The sequence below is a fragment of the Tauraco erythrolophus genome, chromosome 13, assembly GCF_009769465.1.
Source record: "Tauraco erythrolophus isolate bTauEry1 chromosome 13, bTauEry1.pri, whole genome shotgun sequence".
NCBI classification, from domain to species: domain Eukaryota; kingdom Metazoa; phylum Chordata; class Aves; order Musophagiformes; family Musophagidae; genus Tauraco; species Tauraco erythrolophus.
Window position 1 is genome coordinate 6,218,882 of NC_141477.1, and position 26,671 is coordinate 6,245,552.

The following is a 26,671-nucleotide window of genomic DNA, read 5'->3' on the forward strand; positions in this document are numbered from 1 at the left end:
ATTTTTTCAAAGCTGTTTATCAGTCGACTGCGGCAGGTGGGTGGATATTCCATTTCTCTAAATTCTGTGAAATTGCCTAGTTGAGAGAGTGCCCCAAATGAGTGTACCTAGTACAGGAAGCCTGAGGTGTAGGCTGAGCTATGTGGCTAGGCATTAAAGAATCCACAAAGAAGACACATCTATAAAAAAGGCAAAGAAAATTGGACACCATACTATATAATTTTGTCGTTGTTAGTTAATCACAATGCAAATTTTACGTATAAAATATATGTACGTAGTACAGGCAACGTGGAATAACTTGAACAGAGTGGAGCACTGTAGATTCTCACAGCAAACTAATTTTCAATATGTCTTTTCATAGAATGTATTTTACAAAATTAATCATTTATTAGAAGAAAAGTTTCTAAGATTTGGAAATTTTATGAAGTCAGTTGTATAGTCTATTAATGGCAGTCTATTAATCTTCCTTAATTAAGGAATCAGTTAATGGAAAAATGTGCCACCAGCTTATGTTGGTATGAATTTGTGGATGTGTAAACATTAGAACATGACAATGTCATATTTGAAAGCAGAACAGCACTAGGAAATTTTCCAGTTCTAACCTTTGTACTGAGTTTTCTTTATATTTTTTTTTTACTGCTAGATTGGACTCGATTTCAGTCATTTTCCTTAACAAAACCTTACAGCTTTGCTGAGAGTGCTCGAGAGCAATATGAAAAATTGTCCAACATGCACAACAACATGACTAAATTGTATGAAAGTTTGGGAGAATACTTTACCTTTGATCCCAAAGCAATAAGCATAGAAGAATTCTTTGGTGATCTGAGCAACTTCAGAACTCTGTTTTTGGTGAGTAATATCTGCAAAACGTTATTTCCTCTTTCTCTTGATTTTAATTCTTTCCTCTTCTCTCTATGTCTTGTGTTATAGTAAATTCCATGTTTTATTCTGTGGCAGGAAATTGGATTAATGTTTCCGGAATTATTTAGGTTTTGGTCACTGACAGCCATCATCCTCCAGTTTGTAAATTGCAAACTCAGCTGTCATTGTGGTTGAGACATATGGATAATTAGAAAATATTTTTCCTCTTTTAAAAAACTTGCCTGTTGGTTGATGCACAACAAACAGGCGTGATGCTGAAAATTATGTTAAATCAAGACCTAAATAGATGCGTCAACATTCATGTTGTGTTAGAATCTGGCTGATGCTTTAATGATGCTGTGATACTAAGGCTGAGACTTTCAAGATGAGCTCTGTATTGCTGACTGAACTCATGAAGTTCACTTAGATGCTTGCATTACTGTTTTCAGTCATCCAGTGTGATTGATGTCAGGGTATGGCTTTTTTATGAAGGAATTTAAAAATTTCATTTTAAACAGCTAGTTGTTTTGTGGTTTTTTTTTTTTTTTAAATGGGTTTAATTTCATCTTTCCTAGTGGCTGTCTGGAAGCCATAATTAGCTGCACCATAGGAAATGTACAGGGAAAACAGATGCCTAGAATGTCACATCGTGTCTCTGGAGAATATTAACATCGCTTGGAAATACCACTGTTTACCATACAGCTGTGGCTCACTGATCTGTCTGTTGCCAGTAGCTGGCTTAATTTATCATCTAATCATAAGGACTTTCAGTTTCAATGTGATGGAGGAACAACTACTTTGAAACATAATTTTCATACCAAGCTGACTTTATTAGAAAACTTTTACTACGGTATATCTAACTATTCATTTTAAATTTGCTGAAATTTCTTTTTTTTTTTCATAAGCAAATCACCAGTGCTTTTATAATTAGTAAGTACGCCAACGCATCTGCGTGAAGGCTTGTCAAGAACAGGAGTAGTTGTCACGAGATATTTCAGTGCATTTATTTTTTCATAAATCCAAGGCTTACATTTTCAAATATGGGTATCAGAATTTGGAAATCTTCTCTATTGTAACTACTTGAAACAGACTTCAGACTAGCAATGTCCAAATATTTTGATGAAAGTCTGTCCTCAAGTATGTGTTTCAAGGACTGTGATGGTGATAGAAGCAAGAGGACAAATGTTTTCTAGAAGGCGTATTAGAATGAAAATGTTTCCAATTATGTTTTTATTTTCCTTCCTTTTGGCTTTCTAAAGATCTGACTAATCTCTTCTTCTTTTTAAAATTTTGATACAAGGAATAGCTATGGACAAATCGAGAGTAAGGCCTCCTTCTGATAGTGTCTCTGTAGTCATGAACTAGTGGTCGCTTGTTATTGAGGATCACAAGAACGTTCTTACAGTCCTTGATAAGAGATTGTCGTGTTCTGAACATCTCATCAAAACTTTTCATCTTGTGGTGTCAATACACTCAATAAATTAATGCATTACAAGACATAAATGTATAGTTACCTAATTGACATAAAGTGCCTCCTGTGTTCAGAGGAAATAATCATAGATAGAAACTTCTGTTACATCTCCTAGCAAAAGTCAGGGCCTGGGACCCTTTCTGCTTTTGGTGTTTCTACAAACCTATGTACGGTCAGTTTTCCTTAGGATATTGATATGACATTTTGACATTTACGTTTTACCTAATAACTAACTTCAATAAAATGCTTTTCTAGGGTGGAAAATTATCCCAAAGACTAAGTCTCTGTAAATTAATCTAGTTTATCAAAACAGAACTGTCAAGATCTGTATTCTGGTTTGGATTGTTAAACTTGCATTCCAAATAGACAGGATATAGCACAAATAGTCTTTCTGAGTTTCCCAGAAAAGTAGGGCTAATTTCTTACATTCCTTTCTAATTTTAGGAAGTAGACAAAATAATTTGCTAGGATACTGTTCTAATGCTACATGTTGGTCTAAATAGTTAATTTGATGCTGTAGTCTTTAAAAGTTTTATCTGTCTTTTTATCTTCAAAGCGTCTTTTTAAAAAAAGTTATTAAATAAGGAAGTGAACTTGGACCATATGTATGATACATACTAATTTAAACAGTAATGCTTCAATATAAAAAAATGAAATCTGAGACTTACATAGCTTAAGGAGACACTTTTCTTTGGCATCATTTGTGCTTCAGTCAACTCACTTATTCAGGTATATACAATAGTAGTAGTAGTAATTATAATTAGGTCTTTGGAGAATTTATTGACTTTTTTATCCACTCCAGCAGAACTTTTTAGACTTTAGTGGCATAAAGATTCTTGGTTAGGGATTAATTTTTTTCCAGACACTTGAAGAAGGCCTAGGGCAAGCATTAAAATTTCACAGTACAGTTATTGTTTTTTCTATAAGGAAAAAAATTGCCAAAAAAAAACCCAAGTAAGATATTCTGCAAAATTTTGATTCTTGTGAGAAGTTTCCCCAAAGGAAAAAGACATTAGATTTAAAGATAAAAATCAGAAATCACTGCAACTCATATAATCTGTGGAATTTACTGTAAAAAAAAAAAGAAGTCATAACTACTGATAAGAGTTGAGAAGCAATCGGAAAAGATTGAGGATGTACAGCCTATGCAACTATTCCCTAGAGCATAAATTTTTATTATAAGTATGTCCAGTTCAGACTATTTTAATGCCTACATGCTTTCTTTAAGTGATCATGTTAACTTTTTTAGTATTTTTGTAAATGACTGAAATATAATTCCAGATATTTTTGAAATATTGATTACTTATTTCTTCCTGTTTGTTGTTCTCCTGTTATTTCTACTGCCTGTCTTCTAATAAAGCTTGTTTCTTTTGCTACTAGCAATTTTAACTTAGAAACTCAGAAGTTCTTAAGACTGCTGCTTCTGTTTTTATTGCTAATATTTCTGGTGTGAACATTTCTGATGACAAGATATAACATAGAATCATAAGGTATTTTAGGTTGGAGGGAGACGCTAAAAGAGTTAGAGTTTGACATCCTGCTCAAAGCAGGGCTAGTGTAGAAGTTATTTGAAACTGCATGGGACCTTGGCCAACTGAATTTTGATTTATCTCCGTGAATGAAGATACAACCACTGTGGGAGACTGTATTGAAGGCTTTGCTAAAGCCAAAGTAACCAACATCCTTTGCCATCCCCTCATCCATGGAGTCATTCATCCCATTAGAGAAGGCAGTCAGGCTGGTGAGGAACAATTTACCCTTGATAAGTCCAGTCTAGCTGTTTTCAGTCACCATCTTGTCCTTTAACACTTCTGGAAATGGTTTCCAGAAGGAATTGCTCTGTGGTGTGCCCGAAAACAGAACTGATGGCTGATTACGGTGTAGTTTACCAGTCTTTCCTCAGTTTTGAAGACGAGCATAATCTTGGCCTTTTCTAGGCATTGGTGATGTCCCTGAGTCCCACAACTTTTTGATGAAATAGAGGCCCAGCAGTGACGTCAGTGAGTTGCCCGAAATGCCTGTGAGACAGTGATGACAAAGGCTGAGATGTAGGCAGCCCAGAGACCCTCAGCCTCTTAGGTGCCATTCAGCACCAGACTTATGTTTTCCTTCATCTTCCTTTGTCTGCCCTTCTGCTATGTAAAAGTGAGAATACTGACTAAATAGGTTGATTGTAATGACAATTTTTCTTTTTTTCATTTGAAACTAAAGATAAGAATGTCTTATGTTACAGAATTGTGCAATTCAGCTAGTGTATTTGAAAAAGACAGAATATATATGAATGTTTTAAAATATGAATCTAAAAGAATTAAATCAGAAAAAAAATTCTAAACAGCACATCCCCAGATCACAGAGAAAATTTTCTGCGTGTGTGTATACATACATAATACACACACAAAAGTATATTGGTCTTTATATGTGCTTGTCTTGTGATGCTTGTATCAAACTGTTTTAATGTTAAGAAAACATCTGGTATTTTGACAGCTCATGTTGGACACTTTTGATGATCATTAGAGAATGTGCCATATATCATGGAAAATAATGTCCATTTTTGCTTGCTTGAAATAAAATATATATATGCTCATCAACTTTTATAGTTGCTTGCCTTTTGCAAGTTGGACAGAAACAATATTTAATAAATGCATCTCCACATGGTCTAAGCCTTCAGAAATTGCTAGGCCAAATGACAAGATGCAGAGTGTATCAGAAAAAAAATTCTGTAACAGTCAATGTTGTTTTTCATTCTCCTGATCAAAGTATATGAGCAATACAGTGATATTCCTTTGGTTCCAGTAGTTTCTTTTCAAGTTATTTTCCAACACAATTTTCCATATAAATAAGTTGTTATTTTGCTATCCCTAAACAACAGGAGGAAAGGAGATAAGTAGACAGTGTGGGCTGATACAGTAGCTGACCTCTCTCAGTTTTTGTGAGACACATTGGTCGCCGTTGGAACACTTTCTATACTTTTCTTAGCAGTAGACAATTACTCCAGAAATTGACTTATTTGTGGACATTTTGGTATTAATTGTTTTATGTCTTTAAAACTGTCCAGATATAAAGTTTCCAGTCAAATCCCAAATTTATCTTTTGTACTTAATTTTTATCAACATCTGCCTGTCTTTGTGTGAGAGAATAAGTATTTTTTGGGCTAGTCTGTGATGTTAGGAGGAGAAAAAAGCACTGCGTAGTTAGGAATTTACAGTCTAAGTGACCCCATTAAAACTGCCATTCATAGGGTTGCAAATACCCAAATAAACTTAGAGCACCACTGACGGATAATCCCACCAAATATTCCATGAGAGCCATTTCAGTTCAATGAGCTGCAATATAGTGAATCAACCGAGACATGCAGATAGGAGATCAGGTTATTGTATATCTGCTCCCATTTTATCCACAGCCTTCTCTTACCATTTTTGCAGGAAACATAATTGGAGCCAAGGATGTAGTGAGATGACAAAATGAAGTTTGCATCACTTTACCCCTCTGCCTCTTACAGATAGAAATCTTATCCCGTATGGTCCCTCATAGCTATGCTGCTTCTTGCTCCATCTTTTTTTTTTTTTTTTTTTAATTAGGTAAAATATTTAAACCTTTGAAGTGAGCTTTTAACTAGATTTTTGCTGCTACTTTTGTCACCTCTGTCTGTGTTTACTACTTTGATTTTGTGCTTAAGTATGTCTTGATAACCTCTTTGTATTCAAGGCGTATCACAAGAAATAAGTAAAGCACTTCAGCATGACTTTCCTTTGCAAATCAAACACAATTCAAAATCAAACCTGGGGAAAAAAAAAAAGATGTATTTATTCTTCTCTTGGAGCTGACGGTTACTTAGAAATTGAATTAAAAATAGCAATAAGTTCTAATAAGGTTTTTTTGTTGGGTTTGTTTGTGGGTTTTTTCTCTTTGCAGTTAAATAATAGGTCCACTGAAGAATAATATGCCTTTTATGTTTAGGACTATTTTGAAAAATAAATGTTTCTTAGATTTTATTGATTTAGTCCTTTCTTCTATTGAAAGTAAACACAAATTTCTGTTGTCCTTGAGGACAATTGCAACCTGATATGTTTTGGTTTGATATAGTTTCAGGCTCTTATCAAATAACGATTAATCAATTGCCTGAAGCAAGATGCCAATTTGCTTTCTGTTTTGGTTCTTCACTTTAATCTGCTGTCTCACAGAGCTTATATCAAATCATCTGAAATATTTTTAATGTCACTTTCTGAATTTTTGTTTCTGTTAGTACTAGAGTGTTTTAAAAATATCCACCAAATCTGTCATGCCTACATTCGGAAATGGACATAAACTTCCTTATAATCAGATTGTGTGCTCCATGGAAGTTGTATGAAATGCCTACTTCAGCAGTAGAAGGGAAATGTTCTTTTTTCTTAGGCAATTCTTAGATGTTTGCTCTGTGGGCCCTCTTTAATGCAGATAATCGTAAAGGTTTGAGTCTAAAAAAACAACATCGTAATAATGCCTATAAGAATAGTTGGGTAAAATGTGAAGCAGCAACAATGGGCATTTATGGGCATAGTTGTTACAGAATGCAGAGAAGCTTTTTCCTTCAGTGAAATGATATTCTTGTATGTCTGGTCAACAGTTTTGTCAGTGGTGACTGCTTCCCTCACATTTGCATAAATGCAGCTCTTTGAATAAGGAATTAAACCTTGAAATTACATTATAAATGTACTTAGGGAAAAGGGTTGTATTCTAGTATAAGTAAATATTTAAGCAGATTTGAGTAACTCATCAGCTGGCAGTATGAGAGACAGGTTCTTGAAAAAAGCCTAGGAAATAAACTGCCCTCTTGTATCAAAACTGGCTATTAGTTGGTGACTGCTGTGTGGCTGAGGTTCTTTGCAGTAATCCTGTAATACAAGATTCAGAAAGTGAAAATCCCCCCCAAAATGATAAGGCATATTAAATGATCAGTGAACTAATACTTTTTGTTGGGTGACCACTGCCCTGGTGTTTCAAGATTTTGTAAGATTCATGCCATGTGCCAGATGGGAAACAAAACATCTGTTATATTGCCTTCATAAGAAAAAAGCTTTCACCACTGTGGATTCAGCATCTTGAGTACAAATGTACCTGTAAGACCTTTTCTTCTTTCTAATATTTGTTTGCTTCTAACTTGTTTCAAAGTAACTTTCAAGCTCCATGGCTCAGAAGTTTTTTCTGTGGCTTTTTTGAAATGTCCCTTGAATACAGCAGGTCATTGACTACAAGAACAGAAACCAATGAATATACAATACATAAATTAATACATAACAAACATATGATTTACTATGAAATGCAATACACAGCCAAGCTAAATTCCCATCTTTCAAAGTCATAAATTGAGTTTGTCATTCAGGAGTGGTTTATAAGAAAGGCTGTATTTATTCATTGTTTTCCCTGGTTATTTGTCTGGGAATAAGGTTTCTCCCTTCTGCTTAAAAAGTAACAGTTCTTTAATGTAATGTGAAAGATAACATTTTCTAGCTAGCAGGAAGCTATGAAAAAATAAAGAATAATGAGCAAGAAGTATTTTCTCCAGCGAAATTTCCCAAGAGGTAGGTAATATCAAAAATGAAACATTGTCCTTATTAACAAGCAGTATATAGCTAGACCTTCCCATCCACCCCAAAAACCCACACCAAGAGCCTCTTATAAGCTCTCTAAAGTCTCATCTGAGTGTACACATCCAGCTGGTTCTGAGGATGATTTTTTTTTAATGATGTTTTGAACAAATCAGGAATTAGATGTAGGCTAGGGAAGTTTATAAGTAATGGAATCAGAAACAAAGAATTCACACAGGAGTGATCACTCATCAACTTTATTAACAAGCCGTTAGTGCTGCTACATAAGTAGATGTGAAAATAAATAATAATAAAAGAAATTAAACTGAATGACAGTACACTGCATTGGCAACCACTTAAAGGTAGACAAGAGTAGAAATAACAGGCAGCAATAGATGGGGTTGGGATTTGTTTCCAAAAAGTTGAACTTGTCTCTGTGGCGATATGACTGCTCTGTGGATGGGGTAAAAACAATAGATATTGTATTTCACGCGAGTGATGCCTTTGATCAAGTGATGTTTTCAGAAGAAATACAGGAAAACATGGTCAAGAGGAAATGATGAAGTTCAGTTCCTGGGAAAGGAACAGGATTAAAAACTTTTCTTTAGAATTTTCCATTTAATAGTTTTAAACAGACTCTTCATTCAGTGCTGATGGCAGTGAGTCCAACCAAGTACACTCTCATTATTCCTAGACATTATCTTGGAAGTTTATAATATTTAAATGAGGATTTTTGAATCTTCATTTCAGTCTGGAAACCAGACATAGTTTGAGAGTTTGACTATCGCAATTCTTAAGACGTGAATCTAACCAAGATATTGAAAACATCTTCTAAAGCGGTAAACTTTATTTCCTGCTCTACGTGACCCCCTTTTGGCAAGATTCTAAGTCTGAAGAGACCTTTCCATCGAAGATGGTTGCAGGCTGCAGATGCTTACATCTGCACCTAACATATGTCTGAAAACCCATCACGAGTTAGAAGGAATCTGACTTCTCTCGAAAATCTCCACAAGGGTGTTTCATATAGTCTTAGTTTCATCATTCTGTGTGTTCATATATCATATTAAGATAATTTGAATCCATGTTTTTGTTGTGATTTCAGATTGATCACTGCATTATTGCATCTTCAATTATCTTGCTGATGTTGTAGTAAATTATAACTCGTTCACTTCCTTGAGTTCATATTTGCTTGCTTATCGTGTTTAGGAAAATCCAAAGCTAGCTAATAGAATTGGATTATCCTTTCAAAATATAATGTGAAGCATGAAGTGGAAGGTGTAAGAAACCTCAAGAAAAAGATTGCAAATGAGTAAGCATATCCCTTCAGTGTTGGCTTTTTTACATTTATCATTTCTTTAGAGTGCAATGCCACACAACTTCTGGAATATTTTCTTCTGATAGTCCTTTAGCCCTGTCTTGAAGGAAGCATGCAAAATCTTTCAAACCCAGGCAGTTTTATTTTGTTATTTAAATGCTTTCGATATACACTACGTTGTGTTTAATTCTCACAGCCTCTATTAGAATTTGTTGAGAATTTCTAGCCAGAAACTTTGAAACCTCTCAACATTTCATATTCAAGATCCTGCTGTTTAAAAAAAAAAACAACCCACAAACCGAAACAAACCCACACTTGTTCTACTGGATTTAGGCTTTTATAGGAGTAGATTTTACAGATAGACTGTAGAAAGAGTAAATTTTTGTTACAGGATCTGAAGGGTTGTGCTTGCACCATGACGCAAGGCTTCATGTGCCAACCTATTGATTTGTCTCTTCCTTGACACAGAAAGATCACTTTTTGAACAAAACAATTGTTCGTCTGCTGTGGTCCTTGATTTCTCTTCTCTTATTGTACCCAAAACAGCTAACTTGTTTTTGCTGGTTTTCTTAAATGTTGTGGTTGGTTTGGTGGTTTGTTGGATTGCTTTTTTTTTTGTTTGTTTGGTTTGGTTTTTTTAGTGACGATAACACAGTTTTGTTAGTATCTGTGTATTTCAGCCCTCTGTCTCTTTCAGGAGTAATGTGAATTAGGCATGCATGTTTATTCTTGTATCCAAATATTGATTTAAAGGAGCTATTAAAACAGTCCTAAATCTGTCCATTTGAGGGCTATTTAGTAATTATTCAAACCTATACTGTTAAGTAATTAAGACATACAATGTAGTTTTTCATTCGTAGCCTTAAACTTGGTTCAGTAAACAGTGAAAACCTCTTCTACCTTCCATTGCTAGACAGTATTAAATGTTTTTGCAACTCAGCTGATAAGCCAGCAGCAAAATCCTTCTCCCTACCTGAAAATACAACAGCAGCTACACTTGCCAAAAATCTAATCCGTAATGGCATGCCAAAGACATGTCATGGCCCTGATGCCTGGACCATGGGACCATATCCCAAACATAATCTTTTGTTGTTACTGTTCCATGACCAGCCATCAGGAAATTCAATTTGTCTGCTCTTGTTTAATACCAGCTCATTGCATCTCTCTTTCATGATTTTCATAAGGATAACAATGTATTTGAATGTGTTATCCTCCAAGGAATATTCATGAAAGATCTGTCTTTTACATGTAAACTGATTGCTCAATCTGCTGTATTTTAACTCTCTTTATTTCTGTAGATTAACTTCCAGTTAATCTGAGTTCGTTGTTCCTAATGAGTTGTGATGGAAAAAGATTATTTTTATTTGTTTCCATTGGGACTTCAGTTCCCATATTTTGCAGTTGCATGGCAAATTTAGGGAAGGCTTGAGGGATCACAGGCAGCCTTCGTTATCAGTGCATGACCGCTTTGTAGCCACCTGCATCTTTTATATCCAAGGAGATTTGTGCATTAGTTTGTTTTCTTTCTTCTTGCTTTTAATAATTTACCTTTGAGAGTCTATTTACAACTATGCTGGTATGTGAATAACTGTTTGTCTGTCAAAATTTAAGATATGTACAGAATGCAAGAGACACATTAATTTTTTATTTGCTTTGTAAGGAAGCCAAGCTATGAGCTGGCAGTCCGGAGTGCAAGAGCCTTACTTCAGTGAATCCTAATAAACACAGGGGGGCACGTCAGGCTAAGTGCCCCTTCAAGTAGCTCCCTTAACAAGAGATAATATTTCTTGCTGAATCCATTTCTCTGCTAGGAGAGAGAATAATTTGATTTTGTTTTTCTTCAAAAAAAACCAAACCCAAAACCCACACTCAAACTTTCTGTAACTTTTAATTTGCATTTGAAATAGCAAAACTGCATGCTGTTATGCACCAACCAAAACTAGAGGGTTGTGAATAACACATCAAAAAAAGAGGTTGTATACATTAAAATATTTCAGTCTATTGAGATTCACTTGAAAACGATTTCAGTTTTTACATGCACTTACGTGTTCTGAAAAAACGATATCTAGATGAGTACTTTTCAAAATGTTTTCCAAAGCTGTTGGGACAGCTTTTCTTCTTAACTCCGGATAGCTGCTTGCTTTGTGACATTTGTCTGATTTGTAACTGTTTATTAGTTTATTTTTATTGTTTAATTAGAGAATAAATATAGTTGTATAGTGTATACCTATGAACACTATTATGTACTTTGTCACTGTTGAGCTACATTGCAGTATCAAAGCTGCTTTTTTTTTTTTTCTTTTTTGCCCTTTTAAAAGCAATGCCAATTACAGAGGTCTTTTTTTCAGTGATCAAACTGATCTCTACCTTTCAGCGATTAGGTAATTTAGTCTGCAGATGTGCACAGAAAGGATATAACTGGCATTTGGTACTTAAAAATAACCCAATAACCCAAAATAGCATTGTTCTCTATTAAAAGAAGTCCACTGAAACTCAGGAGTTTGGAAAAGAAATAGCTATAGAGGAGTTTGAAAGTAGTATGGCAAAGAAAAGAGAGGTGAAAGCATGAGATGATGTCCAGATTTCTTGTAAATTAAGGCTTAACTTCAGATTGGTGGGGCCTAAATAACACCATGGTAAGGCAGATGCAGGATCATGTCACCTTTGTGTTAGAAATTGTTAGGCTTGTCCACAGTCTGGAAGTCTAGAAAGTGAGGAAGTAGTAAATAATGAAGTAATTGAAGCTACATGAGGGAGAAGAATCATCCTTTTAAGTTTCCTTTTCCATAGTTTTCACTGCAAGGATTGGTGGTACAGTTCAGGCAGAGTAAATGTTGTAGAAACCTCTGTACATCTGAATCAAAATTTGTTTTGCCTTTTATTTAGAGTAAATGTTGTAGAAACCTCTGTACATCTGAATCAAAATTTGTTTTGCCTTTTATTTAGAGTCATCTTCAATCAGCTTAGAAAAACTATGATCAAATTTGTTGGCAATATTAATTACAATATAAAGTATGTTTATAAATAGAGATTAATATGTATTTTACTTTCAGCACTTAACTTGAAAATGTCTAGGAGTATGTTCGTGCAAATTATTTCAGGCTTTTATCCGACTGACTAAATGAATAGTAGTAAATGACAAAAAAAATGTGAAATGGTTAAGAGTCAGACTACCTGATGGAGAGTAATAACAAACAAGTACGTTCCAGGTGGTTTGGTTCTGAGATATCTCTTTATGAAGGAAAGAGATTGCATGCAGTGAATGAGGGTGGTGATTGAAATAGATAATCTATTAGATAGAAATAGATATCTATTGAAATAGATAATCTTTGTATTTTTTTCACAATATTCATTTTGTATGTAGCTGAAAAGAAGATGTGTTAAATTGTAAGTAATGTGATATAAAACAGAGTGGGTAGGAGGTTCAAGAGAATTGGGTATGGCAGCAAAGAATCCACTAAATACTAATTAGAAATACTAGAGCTGTTACCGAGCAGTTACTAGAGTACTACAGGAAAGCTAAGAGCAGATCAGACACTTTTTTTTCCCCTCTATAATAACCTTTTTATGTTGTTATGAAAATGCTTCTGCAGCTGCATGTGTGCAGTGCTGCATTGGGCTGTTAGTTCTGAAACGGCCAATCTGGAGACCAAGAGCCCCAGAGCTGTGTGGGTGTTGGAGCCATGCAGAGTTCCCAATTTGACCACTGCAGAAATTGCTGGATATTAGTGCCCCTTTGCTGCAACCTCTATGTGTTGTGGCAACAAGTTTTTTGGAAAAAGCTCTGCTATTTGAGGATAGCACTTAGTGGCTTTTTACTTGCTGTCCCTGACTCTTCCTTTGTAGTCTTTGGAAAGAGACTATATGTGAAGATACTCCTAAGCATTTACATCCTGGAAGAAAATAAAATATGAGGAAATGTGCATTTTGAGGAAATAATGGACGAGGCCCATCTGACCGCTTTGTACTTCCTGTGCTGCATGTGTTGGAAGGATGGATTTTGGGTTTGTTTGTATGTACATGTGCATGTATGTGAAGGGGTGGGTGCAGGTAAATGAAGGTAGGCACTCACACACAGTTATCAGTATTTTGTTATCTTACTGTTCTTCAGGAAGATTAAACCTTTATTTTGAATGGCTTTTGTTTGAATCGTCATTGGTAGCCAGCATATTTCATGAAGTGCAATCTGTATTCTCATATAATCTCTCTTCAGCTGGGACTTGTAGAGTCTGACTCAGAGTGAATTTCCAGATACAATAACTTTAGAGCTTGTTTAGTTCAGTCTGCTATAGTCTTCCTGTTAAAAAATGTGACACAATCTATGATCTAATCACGATATGTCAATTGCTAGTGTGCTACCAGTTCAGCCATGACATTTCTTACTTGCTTTCTCTCATAAGATTGTGGCCATTTACTTTTGTACCCACCTGTGAAGTTGCACTAAAATGAAATCTCTGTCAAGTGTGATTGAATGTGCAGAGACAGAACTGTCCAAAATAAAAAAGGACAAAACACTTATTTTTCTCCTTTAATTATCTTTTCTCTTTTCTGAAAGAAAAGGTGTTTCTCAGTGCAATCGGTTAGTGATGGTACAGCAAATGCAGTTTTTCATCCAATTTTCAAGTGTGTCTGCAAGTAACATCACTGCTAACTGTGGTATCCAGCATCTCTGCAAAACAGCATCAGCTGTTAAAGAAGGGGCCATACGTAGCGTTTTACCTCAATAAACTGACACATGCACAATGAAATATGCTCTGCCTTGACGGAGTGAATATTCTGTTTTGGGAGGCATTTGTAATCTTTAGATTACAAAATACTGATATAATTTATATAAAACTGAACAATTAAAGGTGCTTCAGATAAGAATTTTTTTTGGAAGTAACAATTTTTGTCCATAGTTCCTTCCTAGCATGTACGCAGTGAGGTGAATAGTCATCTTCGTTTAAAAACATTTGAAATGCCAGTTTTGAGGAACATATCGGACTCTGTAATACGAGTCTGCCCCAAGTCTCTTCAGGGACTTTTAATTGTGGAATAATAACTGATATATTGGCAAAGACATTCACAAAGAAATCTTCTTTGCTTGTATTTGTGAACATTTATGATTTTCCTAATTTTTAAGGCATGATTAAATTGCATAGGAAATAAGTAGTCCATGTCAATGCTTACTAAGCACAGGGCATAAGATACAGTAAGTATTGACTGTTCAGCATTTTAAGCTGAAATGTTAATGATCACATACTGTGTTAAGTCTGGACATTTTTGGATCCAGTATCTTCTTTACTATTATTACTCCTTTTTGGACATAATGTGTTGGGATGCCCAAAATCACCTGAAGCCCAGACCTACAGCACATGCAGGTAGGGGATGTTGGTATACTGTAAGTTAGAGAGGAAAGGGAGCAGTAAATTTTTAGCTGTTGTGAGTAAAAATAAGGAAATTATCCCCAACATTTATCATGTCTGTCTGTGACATTGGGTGAAATTCCATCATGATGCATTTCAGTGAATTTCTCCATGATAAATGAATCTTAGGAAAGGCAAAGCTAAGGAGAAATTTAGGATCTTGGGTAACAGCTGAAGGGAATTAAAATATTTCTCTTTTTTGAGAGAGCAAGCAATGTAATAGGGGATTATGAAGATATCGCTTGAGGGGGGTGTGTGGAGGTGTAGAGGAGCTGGGAATGGAGGAGTGAAGTTGAGCCCAAGAAGAAAAGAGAGAGGGGAGACGTGTTCTTTTTTGTCTGTTTCTCACCAGCGAGCAGTATTTTAATTAGCAATAAATTAAATTAGTCTTCCCCAGGTGTTTTGCCCATTACAGTAACTGATGAGTGATCTCCCTGTCTTATCCCAACCCATGTGCTTGTCATCTTTCTTCCTCCCCTTCCTGTTGAGGGTGTGAGGGAGAGAGGGGCTTGGTGGGTGTCTGGTAGCCAGCCAAGGTCAACCCACCACAGCAAGAAATTGAGATTAACCTCCTCTGGAAAAGGAGGATATCTTCTAGACCAGGTGGTGGCAAAATCGTGGGAAGTGATTGTTGGTGGTTTTGGGGTAGGTTTTGTGTTGTGTGTTTGTTGGTTTTGTTTGTTTTTTTTTTTTTTTTTTGGGGGGGGGGGGGGTGCTTTTTTTTTTTTTAAATCCAGGCATGTTTGCATACATTTGTAGTTTTTAGTTTGGTATTTGTGTAACCTGTTGTCTCAGAGACTTTAGGTTTGGAGTCTTAATTTATAAATTCAACTGCTTTCCATTACTTTTGATGTGGTTTGTGTATTGAAGTGATCCAGACTGCTTTAGGTATTTAATTTAGGTATTTAAATATTTGAAGAATTATGGCTTAAATTGCAGTAACTGAGTTTCAATTACTTGTAATTGAAGTCCATTATAGTGCAAACTTGGCTTCATCCCTCCTAACAGCAAGATACAAGTTTAAGCTAGACTTACAGTCTTGATAGGGGGAAAAAAAACCAAACATGTTGCTGCTGAAAAATTTTGCAACTTTTTCATTCACCATCAATGTAAAGCTATTTCAGTTTTAATTATCCTGATTATCTAATAATGCTAATGTGTACAAATAGTATGGTAAGTTATGTTCCCTCTAAGATTTCTGAAGATACCTGAAGTATTGGGCGCCAGTCTTTGTTCCCTCCCCCCCGTTGGATGTAAATACAATATCTATGAAAACAAGGTTATTTTTGTTCCTAGTTTTCCTCGGTATTTAGACATCCATGTTCATTTTATCTAATGCAGGAGGCGCTAAAAGAAAACAACAAAAGAAGAGAACTGGAGGAGAAAACAAAGAGAGCCAAATTGGCTAAAGAGAAGGCTGAACGAGAGAAACTGGAGCGACAGGCAAAGAAGCAGAAGTTGATTGATATGAACAAAGGTAAGGCACCATTTTTAGTAGAGAGATTTGTTAAAAGAAAAAGAAAGTAAGGAGTAACAAACAAAAGGCTATTCCTGATCAATATGGAAACCACTTCCTGTCTGTTTTGAAAGCTGGAAAAAAGGTGAACTTTTTCATTGAAAATTCTGTTTTCTTTTAGCCTACCTGATCGTGTAATTCCATATCTACCACTTAATGTGTGCAATGTTCCTTTCCAGGCATTTTGTTGTGAATTATTGGCTTTTTTTATTTGTAGCAGTTAATTGATTTTTATTCATAGGGATTTACTTGCAAGAAGAAGTCTCTTTCTTGCTTTGTTGTTAATTTCATTCTGTAAACACCTCTATAATCAAAGTAGTGTGGCAATTAACATCTTTCTTTTTGGGCTTGGAGGCTCTATGTTATAATAGATATTCTCCCAACGGTCCTATTAGGAGATGGAAAATCTGGTTGAGCTTGGAGCCTGAGTACAGAGTGATATTTCGGCATAAAAAGCCATGTGTTGAGCTTGTCAGCTGTGAGAATATTCTGTTTTGCATGAGGTTATCCTAAGAGAGAGGAAAGTAAGAAAGCAGGAGGAATCAAGTGGCCCTGATATTGATGCTGTGCAGATTTCCAGAAGGTGATAAAATATAGCCTTTATTCTTTACCTCTTTGTACCCGAAACGTAAGTACAGGTGGTAAAACTGTACATTAGATTGTGCAAGAGGTTACTTGAGACTGTAATTTTTTGTTCAGTTTTCAGGAGTTTTTGTTCATCTGCTAATCTGACCCAGCTATAAAACACTTGTCCTTTTTATCCACTGAACAGTCTAACAAGTACATACTCATGGAGAAATGCTGTTTGTTTTTTGGTTACAATGGACTTTTTGGGAGATGTGGTGATATATTAACTTTGTGTAAGGATGATATTGCAGTAAACCATGTAATTGTGGAATACTAACCTAGTGCTACGCTGGAGATTGATTGAATGGAGGTGAGTTTAGGAATAACACTGCCTTTCAAGGGCATACATACAGCATCTGTAAAGTCAATTTATACACGGGTGAAAAAATACTGGACTCGGCAAACTGACCCACTCTGATATTTAAGAGAATGACTGTGGGGGTGAACACAGAGCCATGAAAAGACGTGGTACTGGTCAGGGTTTCCATCACTGATAACGTGGTAGTGCAGAAATATTGTCCCGTGATACTCACGATACTGTTTGGTGCCCAGTGTATTTAGAATGCCAGTATTTCTGGCATATCACTAAATTTCCCATCACTCCTGAAAAATCTATGACTTGCGTGTGGACAGCCAGCCCTGAAGGAACATTAGCCAGCCAACCTCCCCTTCCTGTTTGGCAACCATATTTTTCTAGAATTTAGTTACACTTATATCAATATATCTTATAAATATATTATCTATTTAAGCATTACTTTGTCAGACTGAATCATATTTACAATGATTTCAGCAGGTTGTGCTGGTTTATCTTTATTGATATATCCATACAAGCGGCACAACTGTGTGCTTTTTTTCTGCTCAGAAATTCCACAGTTGAAATTTGGTAAAAATAGGCAACCCGTGTATAAATCTGCAAAAACAAAGAAGTAGACAAAGTGAGAACAAGTTTTATTTACAATTGAAAAATCTTTCTGTGATCACTTTATATGTATTATTATATTTTAGGAATTCATAAATTGAGTTTGCTATTGTGTTTGCTCATTGTGATAAATTGTTTTTCCCAATACTTCATTCTTTGCATTCAGAGTTTTAAAATGAATTTATATTCATGTACTGTAATTTGAATACCACGGTTGAAGACAAGTTATTTATGTGGGAATCCTTTAAAAATTCTCCTGTAATTGTGTACATCACTTTATCGCAAAGCCTCCAAGTTTTGCTCTTTATTTGATTTGTTTCTGTTGCTTTTAAAGTGACTTCTCTAGGGCTGGTTGGGAGGGTTCCTGCAGTGGTGTCACAAATCCTGTTATTTCTAGCCTTGCTTGCAGTGGCAGTGACGCTGCATGGAACGTACTGTAGCAGAAGTTTCAGTGGACAAGATCTTTGAATTTACAAACTTAAATTTCATACAATACAAAGATTTTTCTAATAATTTCAGTTTAAGTATGAACAAAATATAAAATTTAAATACAGGTGATGCATAAGTACATTTCCTATAGTTTGTGAAGTTAAGCTCATGGAGATGTCTAATGAGACTTTTCTAATCCATTCTTTCAACATTTGACTGATCTTTCTTTAATATCTGTCACCTGATTAAAAAAAATGTCCTTTGTGATAGGGACAGGCACTTTACTGTGAGTAGGGTAAAAAACACCTAAAAATCCCATCATCACCCTCCTCTCTACTGGTGTGCTTGAAGACACACCCAGAGAGGTTAGTTTAAACTACCACTGAAGACAATGTAAGTTAATGTGTTTTATTAGCTGTGGAAAAGTAGATCACTTACTGTTATCAGTGAATTGGTCTGTGTTTAAAGACTGTAGCTAACAGATCAGTTACATCTTCCTGAAGTGCTTCAGCTCCATCAGTGAGAGCATGCCTTTCTACATTTGTTTATTTTTTAATCAGATGAGGAGTAGACCATGTTCAGTAATAGCATAGGTGCCTCAGTATACTTGCAGCTTTTTGCTTTTTGTCATGAAAGACTTTTCCTATCAACAGATACAACTAAAGTTTAATTTTGCATTACATTTCTTTTTTACTGAAATATATGAATAACTGTACATGGCCAAATGCACCGAAACTGCCACTTAAGTAGCTATTGTTTCTAAATCAGTGACACGAAGTTAGCTTAATACTTCTAAAATATTTTTTCAAATTTTTAAGTGTCTTGAAATATCCATTTTGCATGTTACAACTCTGTTGCCATGATAGGAAGCAGGGGAATAGCTCCATCCCCACTGGTTTCCACAACGTTGATATACAATTAACTATTTTTGCCAAGTAACTTTTTTCTTGATACATCTACTCCTGTGTGCTCATTACTGCTTATATATAGTTTGTAAATTTGTCTAAGTGAATGTGACACAGAAGACTGAGAGGAAGGAGGCAGATGTCCTCTCAAGCTGTCATTTTGACAAGGTGATTTTCACCTAAAGGGTGTTTTAACCTAACTCTCGTAGTTATTTCTCTAGCTATATCTTCAAGAATAAAATGTTATGCATTGCTGCAGCCTTTCAGGTCAGAGCAATAGGGTTCCTACATTTTTCAGCCTTTTAGTGTGTAGTTCTATAATATGTATTTTTTTGCTGTTACCTGGTTACGCAGTTACAGCTTTTTTTGTGGCCACTGGAGAATCCAGGTTATAATTATTTAGAATTAATTAAATATTCAAAATAATACCTCTTTCGTGGTGTGACTGAGAGAGCAGAAAACTGCAGTGTGGCCAGAATCAAGACCTGTCCTGTAAAATACCTAATTATGAACTAATCTTGGAGTTGCCAATATTTTAAAGACCAGGTTACTCAGTTTGGTGTTTTATGCTTTGTGTAACTGAGATGCCACAGAAATACTATGTGTAAACTGAGAAAAATCCTGTTCTGTATTCCAAAACGTGTAGAGTAAAGATGAATGTAAAAAAATATAGAAAAGCTCTCCACTCCATATTAACTTTGAAGTGATTTACACTGGAAGGCATCGTACAAACTGAAGTAATTCTAAATCTTAAAACACATCCATGTTTCAAAGTACAAGTTCTTTTGTGCAAAACTGAAAGCAGGCTGATAGGTGACAAAATCAGCTTGCTCCTTCTAAAACAAAAAATTACAGTAGGAACTTATCCAACATGTACACTTCTCCTTGCCTCAAGATGATGTCATGATATCCATGTGTATTATTTTTTGTAAATAAGCACAGTAATACGTTCAGAAAGGCTAAGTGGTTCTCCATTGAACAAAATCAAATATTAAGTGAGGATAAGATATTTTAAGCCTGTGGCTTATCTTGAAGTCAGTTCTATTTGCAAGTTTTCTTCATTTGTAGTCAATGGATTTGGTGTTATTTGGGATAAAATTGTTGATACAAATGAGAAGTTTTGGACAGAAAAGGCTGTGTAATAGCTTGAGTCAAAGGCAACTTTTGTGACTCCCTATAAAAACAGCATGATGCATAAGGCATTATGTAGTGCTCAACCTATGAAACACCTCAACATTTCTGAGATATTTTGAAAAGTTAACACCATTTTTTCCTATCTATGACATGCTCAGGCAGTTTTGAGAAAGATGTGAACAATCATATAGAAGTGATTGTTTAAAGACTGAATAAAAATTGCAATTAAAAAAAATAAAATTTGTAGAATTGGTTGAATTTGGCTGAGAAGTAAATTTTGATATTGTCATGGAATTCAACACTTACTTGCGTTAATGTTTTTCGGATTAAATTCTAAACTATTCTTAGTGAAAAAGTGTATTTCATATAACGTTGATTTAAAACTAAACCTTAAAACTATTTATAGTGACACTTGTTTAATATTAAAGCCTGTATTTAAAAAATTCTTCTATTGATATGTATTTTCCATTATGTAGTGCCCGAACTATTCTCACTGTGATCTGAGGTGTAGTTGATCTGTGACACAGTCAAAACCAGAGCAAGACATTCCAGCAACTGTTGTACTCGTGTTACTTCCAAACAATACTACTGTGGATGGTCAGCTCCACCTCCTCAGTTGTAGGGCTTGGGAATATTTGGTCTTTTTTGGCATTCTTTTCACTCTGTTATTATTTATACATCTATTTGTTATATTTCCTGGACTAGTAAGGTGCTTCTGTATGCCTGTTCTCCTGCTGAAGCATGAAGGCATAGAAAGATGTGGGTGATTCACCAACACACCTAGAGATCTTTAATTTCACCTTCTTAAGTCATGAACCATTCTTTCTCGTTATGGGAGAGGAATTTTGTAGGAAAGGGGCTTAACATTCTCTTCTTTAGCCTTCACTGGCTTTATAGAGAACATTCTTTATAGGTGTTTTTCAGCAGTGTTTCCTATTTTTTGAGGGCTGTAGCAGACTGGGCTATGATACATGTATACATAGTTTTTCATGACTTCCATCTGACTTAACATCTGCAAAATTCTTGCAGCATTGCTTCCATGTGCATATCTGAACAAGAGAGCGATAAAAAGAACTGAAGACAGCCTTCTAGGAGCTGAAAAGCGTATAGCAGCAATTCTGATGCAAATGTTATTTAATCAGAAACAGTTTTGCTCTTCATTATATCTGATTACTATGGCAATTAAAATCACCTTTTAACTACCAGTGTTAGGATAAAAGATAGAATGAGCTTCCTCAGTCCCAATTAGTATTGAATTAATTGTTTTGAAGATGTACTAGCATTCTTGCCTAATGCAGATGAAGATAATGGAAATGAAGTTCTGTGCTAGCGGTTAATGGATATTCCTACTTTCCTTTTCAAGTACTCTTACATAAGAATTCATATGCTATTTATTCAGACAAGTAGGTACTAGTATCAGCTGTACTCCTGTTGTGTTTCCTTGAACTGTTGTTACGCTTGCGTTGACTATTGCAGGATACGATTCAAGAAGGTCACTTTTACTACGGTTTTCTAATGATTATGTTCTTTCTTGATTGTTAATGTCTTCTTTCTGTATCCTTTAACATGAACAGAAATCCATACTCAGTTTATTGTGAGTTACGTATAATTCTGTAAATGTCTTAGCCTTAATCCTTTGTATTTATATATTGGCTACTGATTGCATGGGGTACCTGGAGTAATAAAAGTGGGGCCTTATTTACTTTCTACTACAAATTATTTGTTTATGGTGCTGGATACCAGAGAGGCGAGTATTACAATTCCTTTGAGAAGTCATTGTCTTTCATATTGGTGTTGGTAGTCTGTTTGAATGTGCTGCACTTTTCCTGAAATATAAAATTCATAGAAAAAAATTAGATAGAGATTTACATTATGCTTAAATGTGAGCATTTATAGAACCAGGATGAAGTATGTGTTTTTTTTTTTTTTTCTTTCTCAAAGCAATTAAGCATGAGTTGCTCAAAATTTTTTAAGATTTATTTATGCAGGAGTTTGAAGCCGTCTTGATTATGGGGGGGCATGTCAAAGTTACTGTAAATGTTATTAGTATAAGTCAAAACCAGCACAAGAGAAGTGCAAATAGTTGTGAGCATAGATGGGAAGTAAGAAAGAAATTACAGTTTAAAATTTCATTTCACCTTTTAAAATTTTGCTATGGAAAAATTTGTTTATGAATATGCCATGTGGTACCTTCCAAGTAAACTGATTTAATGAGGTAATTTGTGAGGGGAAAAAAGTTAATAGACTCTGTGAAATCTGAGGTTGAGATAATTACAGGTGAAGAAAGAACAATTGGTTTATTTTCTCTTAAAAATACGTTTCCTGGGGACTATTTACTGTACAGTAACAAGTGTTGCTGAAAGTCCTGAAATAGCATGCTTGACTTTCCAACCCCTATTGAAAAAGCTAATTCACAAAAATGAAGCTTAATAAATATCCTTTGAATTGATTTTTAAAATTTTTTCAAACTGGATATATTGTGAGGTATCAGGCTAAGAAATGAAGTTTGGCAGTTTAGTCTGAACTAGTTGCTTCCCCTTTTTTTGAGATTAAACATGTGATAAAAGTGAACATACACTGATAGGGCTGTCAGGAGCTGGCCAAAAATTCTGTAAGCTGTTTGCTGAAAGGTAATTGATTCTCTATCATATGGGCATGCAGGGCGCTTTTCCTCTAGAATAAAATATAGTTTTTAAAAGTTTTCTTTATTGCAAACTCTGTAATAAGAAAAGGTCAGCTACAGAGGTTTTCTTCTAAAAGGTAGAAAGGCTCATATAAAGCATTTACTATCTGATGAATATTCTGTGTCAGAGAGGTTTCTTTGTTGTTCAAGTCTAAGCAATTTTTAAAAGAAAATTATTTTCTAATGCTGAAAGCATGATGATTTTGTGCTGCCTTACATATCTGCTAATCACAAATTAAAAGTTACTTGGCCTTCAAATAGTAGTACAGCTTTATTACAAACGCATTAAATTTTTTAGGTATCATATGGTCATTTTTTTTCATTTTTTTGAGCTTCATAATCTTTTCCTTCCCACATAGAGGCAATGTCTTCCCATTTATTACTAAGTAATTCACTTTAAAACCTAGGAGTTTTTAAGTTTAGTAAAAATCATCTTTGCAAGGGGCATAAGTCCATTAAGAATGAGGTCCGAGGGGTTTTGCTGATGCATTTCAATTAAATATATTTCTGCTGAAGTAGACCTTGACCATTGTGACATTTTCTAAAAATGAAAAAATGTGCATTTCAAAAATTGTTTTCAATAACCTGCCAGTACAACAAAGCAGATTTTTTTGCATTCTATTAACTTTATGTAAGCCTGAGATCATGTTATCATAAACAATGAGCTTAATTGGTAAGTAAGTACGGACTTGCCTTGTTTTATAAACTGACATGAGCTATAGGTTCACTTATCGGTCATACTGCCCTGACTTGTTCTCTTTTAATTAAAAAGTAAATAACAGTCATGAGATTGTATTCTAGTGCAAAATGCTGAGGAAGACTGCTTCCTGAAGATATTTATTGTGCATGCAAAATGAATTTAGCAAATGAATAAAATGCAAATAGTATGAGAAGAAAACAAAAACACTTTCCAAAGACACTGAAAACTGACCTTTTAAAGTGAATTTATTGCAATTAAAAATTCTGGTGCTGATTATGAATAAAAACTCTTGTTTGAAAGTTTATATTGGACACGCATTAGACTTATGAAAAGTACTTGAAAGTTCAAAACAAAACAGAGTAGTGCAAGATCTGAATAGAAGGATAATTTTGAAACCATTTGGAGAAGCAAGCAGGTAGGCAGCATGTGTTACCTAACATGATATTTGACTGGACTCTTTCAGTAAGGGTCTAAATTTATGAATAATTTCCTGGGAATTTCCTGTAAACTTTTGACCAAATTGCTGTGCAATACTTCGATGTTTTATTAACTTTGATTAGTTCACAAATAATATATTTGTAATAGTAAGAGTAAAAGATGTTTTGCAAAGTATGTGTATTGCCTTTACTGGAAGTGCACCAGTAAAATACATGGATATTCCTGTAGTAATCTGTGCAGACAAGTCAAATGAAAGGCAGCACAACACTCCAGAAACAAGAGTGTGTTCCCAGGCCCTTTTGGAGGCTTAGCTGTGAATCTGAACTGAAGAAACCAAGCAGATAGGAGGTGGATCGTGTTTTGGATTTTGATTGTTGATTCATTTTACCACCAATAGTGCTCAATTTTTAAATTTTATTTAAGAACAGTGGTAGTTATTGGTTTTTTTTGTGTTCTAATCAAAATAGCCTCCTTACTAGTGCAAACTGAAGTAGCAGTCATCGTGAAGGTCCTGAGAAAATCTGCTAGAAGATGCTTATTCCGGCCTTTTTGATACATGATAATATGCTGAAGGCGGAGGTAAAACTTTATGCAGTAGAGGCCACAAAAAGAAACTGAAATTGTTCTCACCAAGTTTCTAGTTCTTCAAATCTAAATCAGAAAATAAGTTGTATTTCTGAATCCCGTCTCGAGTATGTAGTGAATGTTTTGAGCCCAGGAAAACATGACTGTTTCTTTAGTGCTTGGAAACATAGCTGACATTTGGAGGCAATGTTTAGAATAAAGCCTATTACAAATTTACTTTAAGACCTCACTTAAATCTATTCTTTCTTTGTGTTCCGTAAGGGGGGATGAGAGGAGAAAGAAGTAAGTGAAAATATTTCAGTACTTTTATTAAAAAAAATTGAGTAAAAAAAGGAAGCTAAATACTTTAAGAATTAATTTAAAAATAGCTCATAAGAAATGAGCTTGGCTTCAAGAAAATTGATACTTGTCTTCTTGAGGAAGCTAAGGACCTATTTTTAGGACAATTCAGTTAGAGGAGAGAAACTAACAACTCCCGTGATGCTGAAATCATCAGAGCTGGCCACTACCACAGAAGCAAGTTCAAGAACACCTACTGAATCAGAGGCAACCCAAGAGTTATTCTCATCTTTATGTAAACTCTGTGAAAGAGCTTTGATTTGATGTACATTAGTCATTCATGGTTCAGCTTAGTCCCTAAACAGAGCACTACCACATGCTTTCTAGTGTGATCTTTCAACAGTGCTCTCTTATTTGCAAGAATGACTATAAAAGCCTCCTAGGCTACAACAGACTAAACATATTTCAGTTTCCAGTATGAAATTTTAGCAACAGTTATTTTCAAAAAATAAGACAAGACAGTAAAACTTGTTGTCCTGGCTCATCTGTAGCTGTTATTGCTACTCAGGCTAGCAAAAGTGATACTTTGTTATTTGTCAACTTCAATTTTCATTTTCATTATATCAGTTATAAATAGAAAAGAAGATTATTTTACATGTAATATCAGGAGATAGGGATGTTGGGGTCTCTTTTTGGCGTTTAGATGAGGTTTGTCAGGAAGTGATAAAGGAATGTAATATCGACAAAAAGGATGCTAAATCTAACTTAAGGGTTGTATTTCATAAGGTGCTAGCAGTGATAGCAAAGGGAAATATTTTGTCTTCATCTCCATGTTGAAATGATTCCTCTGTTTCAGAGGAATCCTGCTGAAACAGAGAAAATGGCTACAGAAGCAGGTGAAAGATTGCATTTGCTGTGTGAAAAATAAGATGAAGTAAACATTCTTTATCATTTCAATGTGTTTGTTTTCTACCTTTACAACACAGTCTCATGGTTAATTTAGCAGTGTACAGGTTATGCTAAAATAAATTACTTACCTATGCTGAGGAATCTTGGTTCTACATCTATGTCAGATATAGTCATAATACAGTGCGAGAGCAGACGGTTTCAAAAATTATTTTAAAAAGTGAAGGTAGTTTAATCCCTCTGCTGTGTTCCAGAGGCAGGTTGAATGTCAACTCCATAGACTTATTTGTGTTGGGTTAAAGACCTGATGTGCTCGATGAGCTTGCTCTCTGGGCTGTGTTAACTGCTTGAACTGTGTTTACACAAATTCTCGTACAGTGGATGCAAGCCATGTAAGGCATACAGAAGAGCAAAGCACCTTAATTTTTATATATTTTTTTTTTAGCATTTCCTATCTTAAGTATTTGTCAAAGAGTCAGTTCTGTGTAAGGAGAGTGCCAATTTGAAAACTTAATTGTACCTACAATGCAGAAGAGAAACTCAGTGATAACAGGACTTGTCTAAAAGCATGCTTGAAAAAATTTTAGTCCTTTACATATTTATTATTATTTTTAAAAATCTTGATTTTGTTTTACATAGGGGAGGATTAAGGATTGTGTAATCTATTGCAGTCTTTCCGGGAATAGTATTCGTCCTGGTTTTAGCTGGGACCGGGTTAGCTCTTCTTTTTAGCAGCTGGAAGAGCTCCGTGTTTTGGTTTTACCCAGAGACTTGCTCTGAGAAGAATGCTGATAGCAAGTTGATGTTTGTGGTTGGACGTGAAACTCCAAGGACTTTTCAGTGTGCCGGAGTGCAGAAGCACGGCGGGATAAGGGGGGAGCATAGCTGGGACAAGGGGGCCACGATTCCCCTTGTGATTTGTGGTGGAACTTAA

The 26,671-nt window shown here is 35.1% G+C and overlaps 1 protein-coding gene across 2 annotated transcripts in view; it reads left to right on the forward strand.

Annotated features, from left to right (window-relative positions):
- DIAPH2 (diaphanous related formin 2) overlaps positions 1-26,671 on the forward strand; it is a 223,844-nt gene that overhangs the window by 127,130 nt on the left and 70,043 nt on the right. For both annotated transcript variants that reach the window (XM_086619411.1, XM_086619412.1), the window contains 2 exons: positions 685-849; positions 15,958-16,093. In XM_086619411.1, coding sequence (XP_086475537.1) covers positions 685-849; positions 15,958-16,093 — 301 coding nt within the window. The remainder of the gene's footprint in view (positions 1-684; positions 850-15,957; positions 16,094-26,671) is intronic.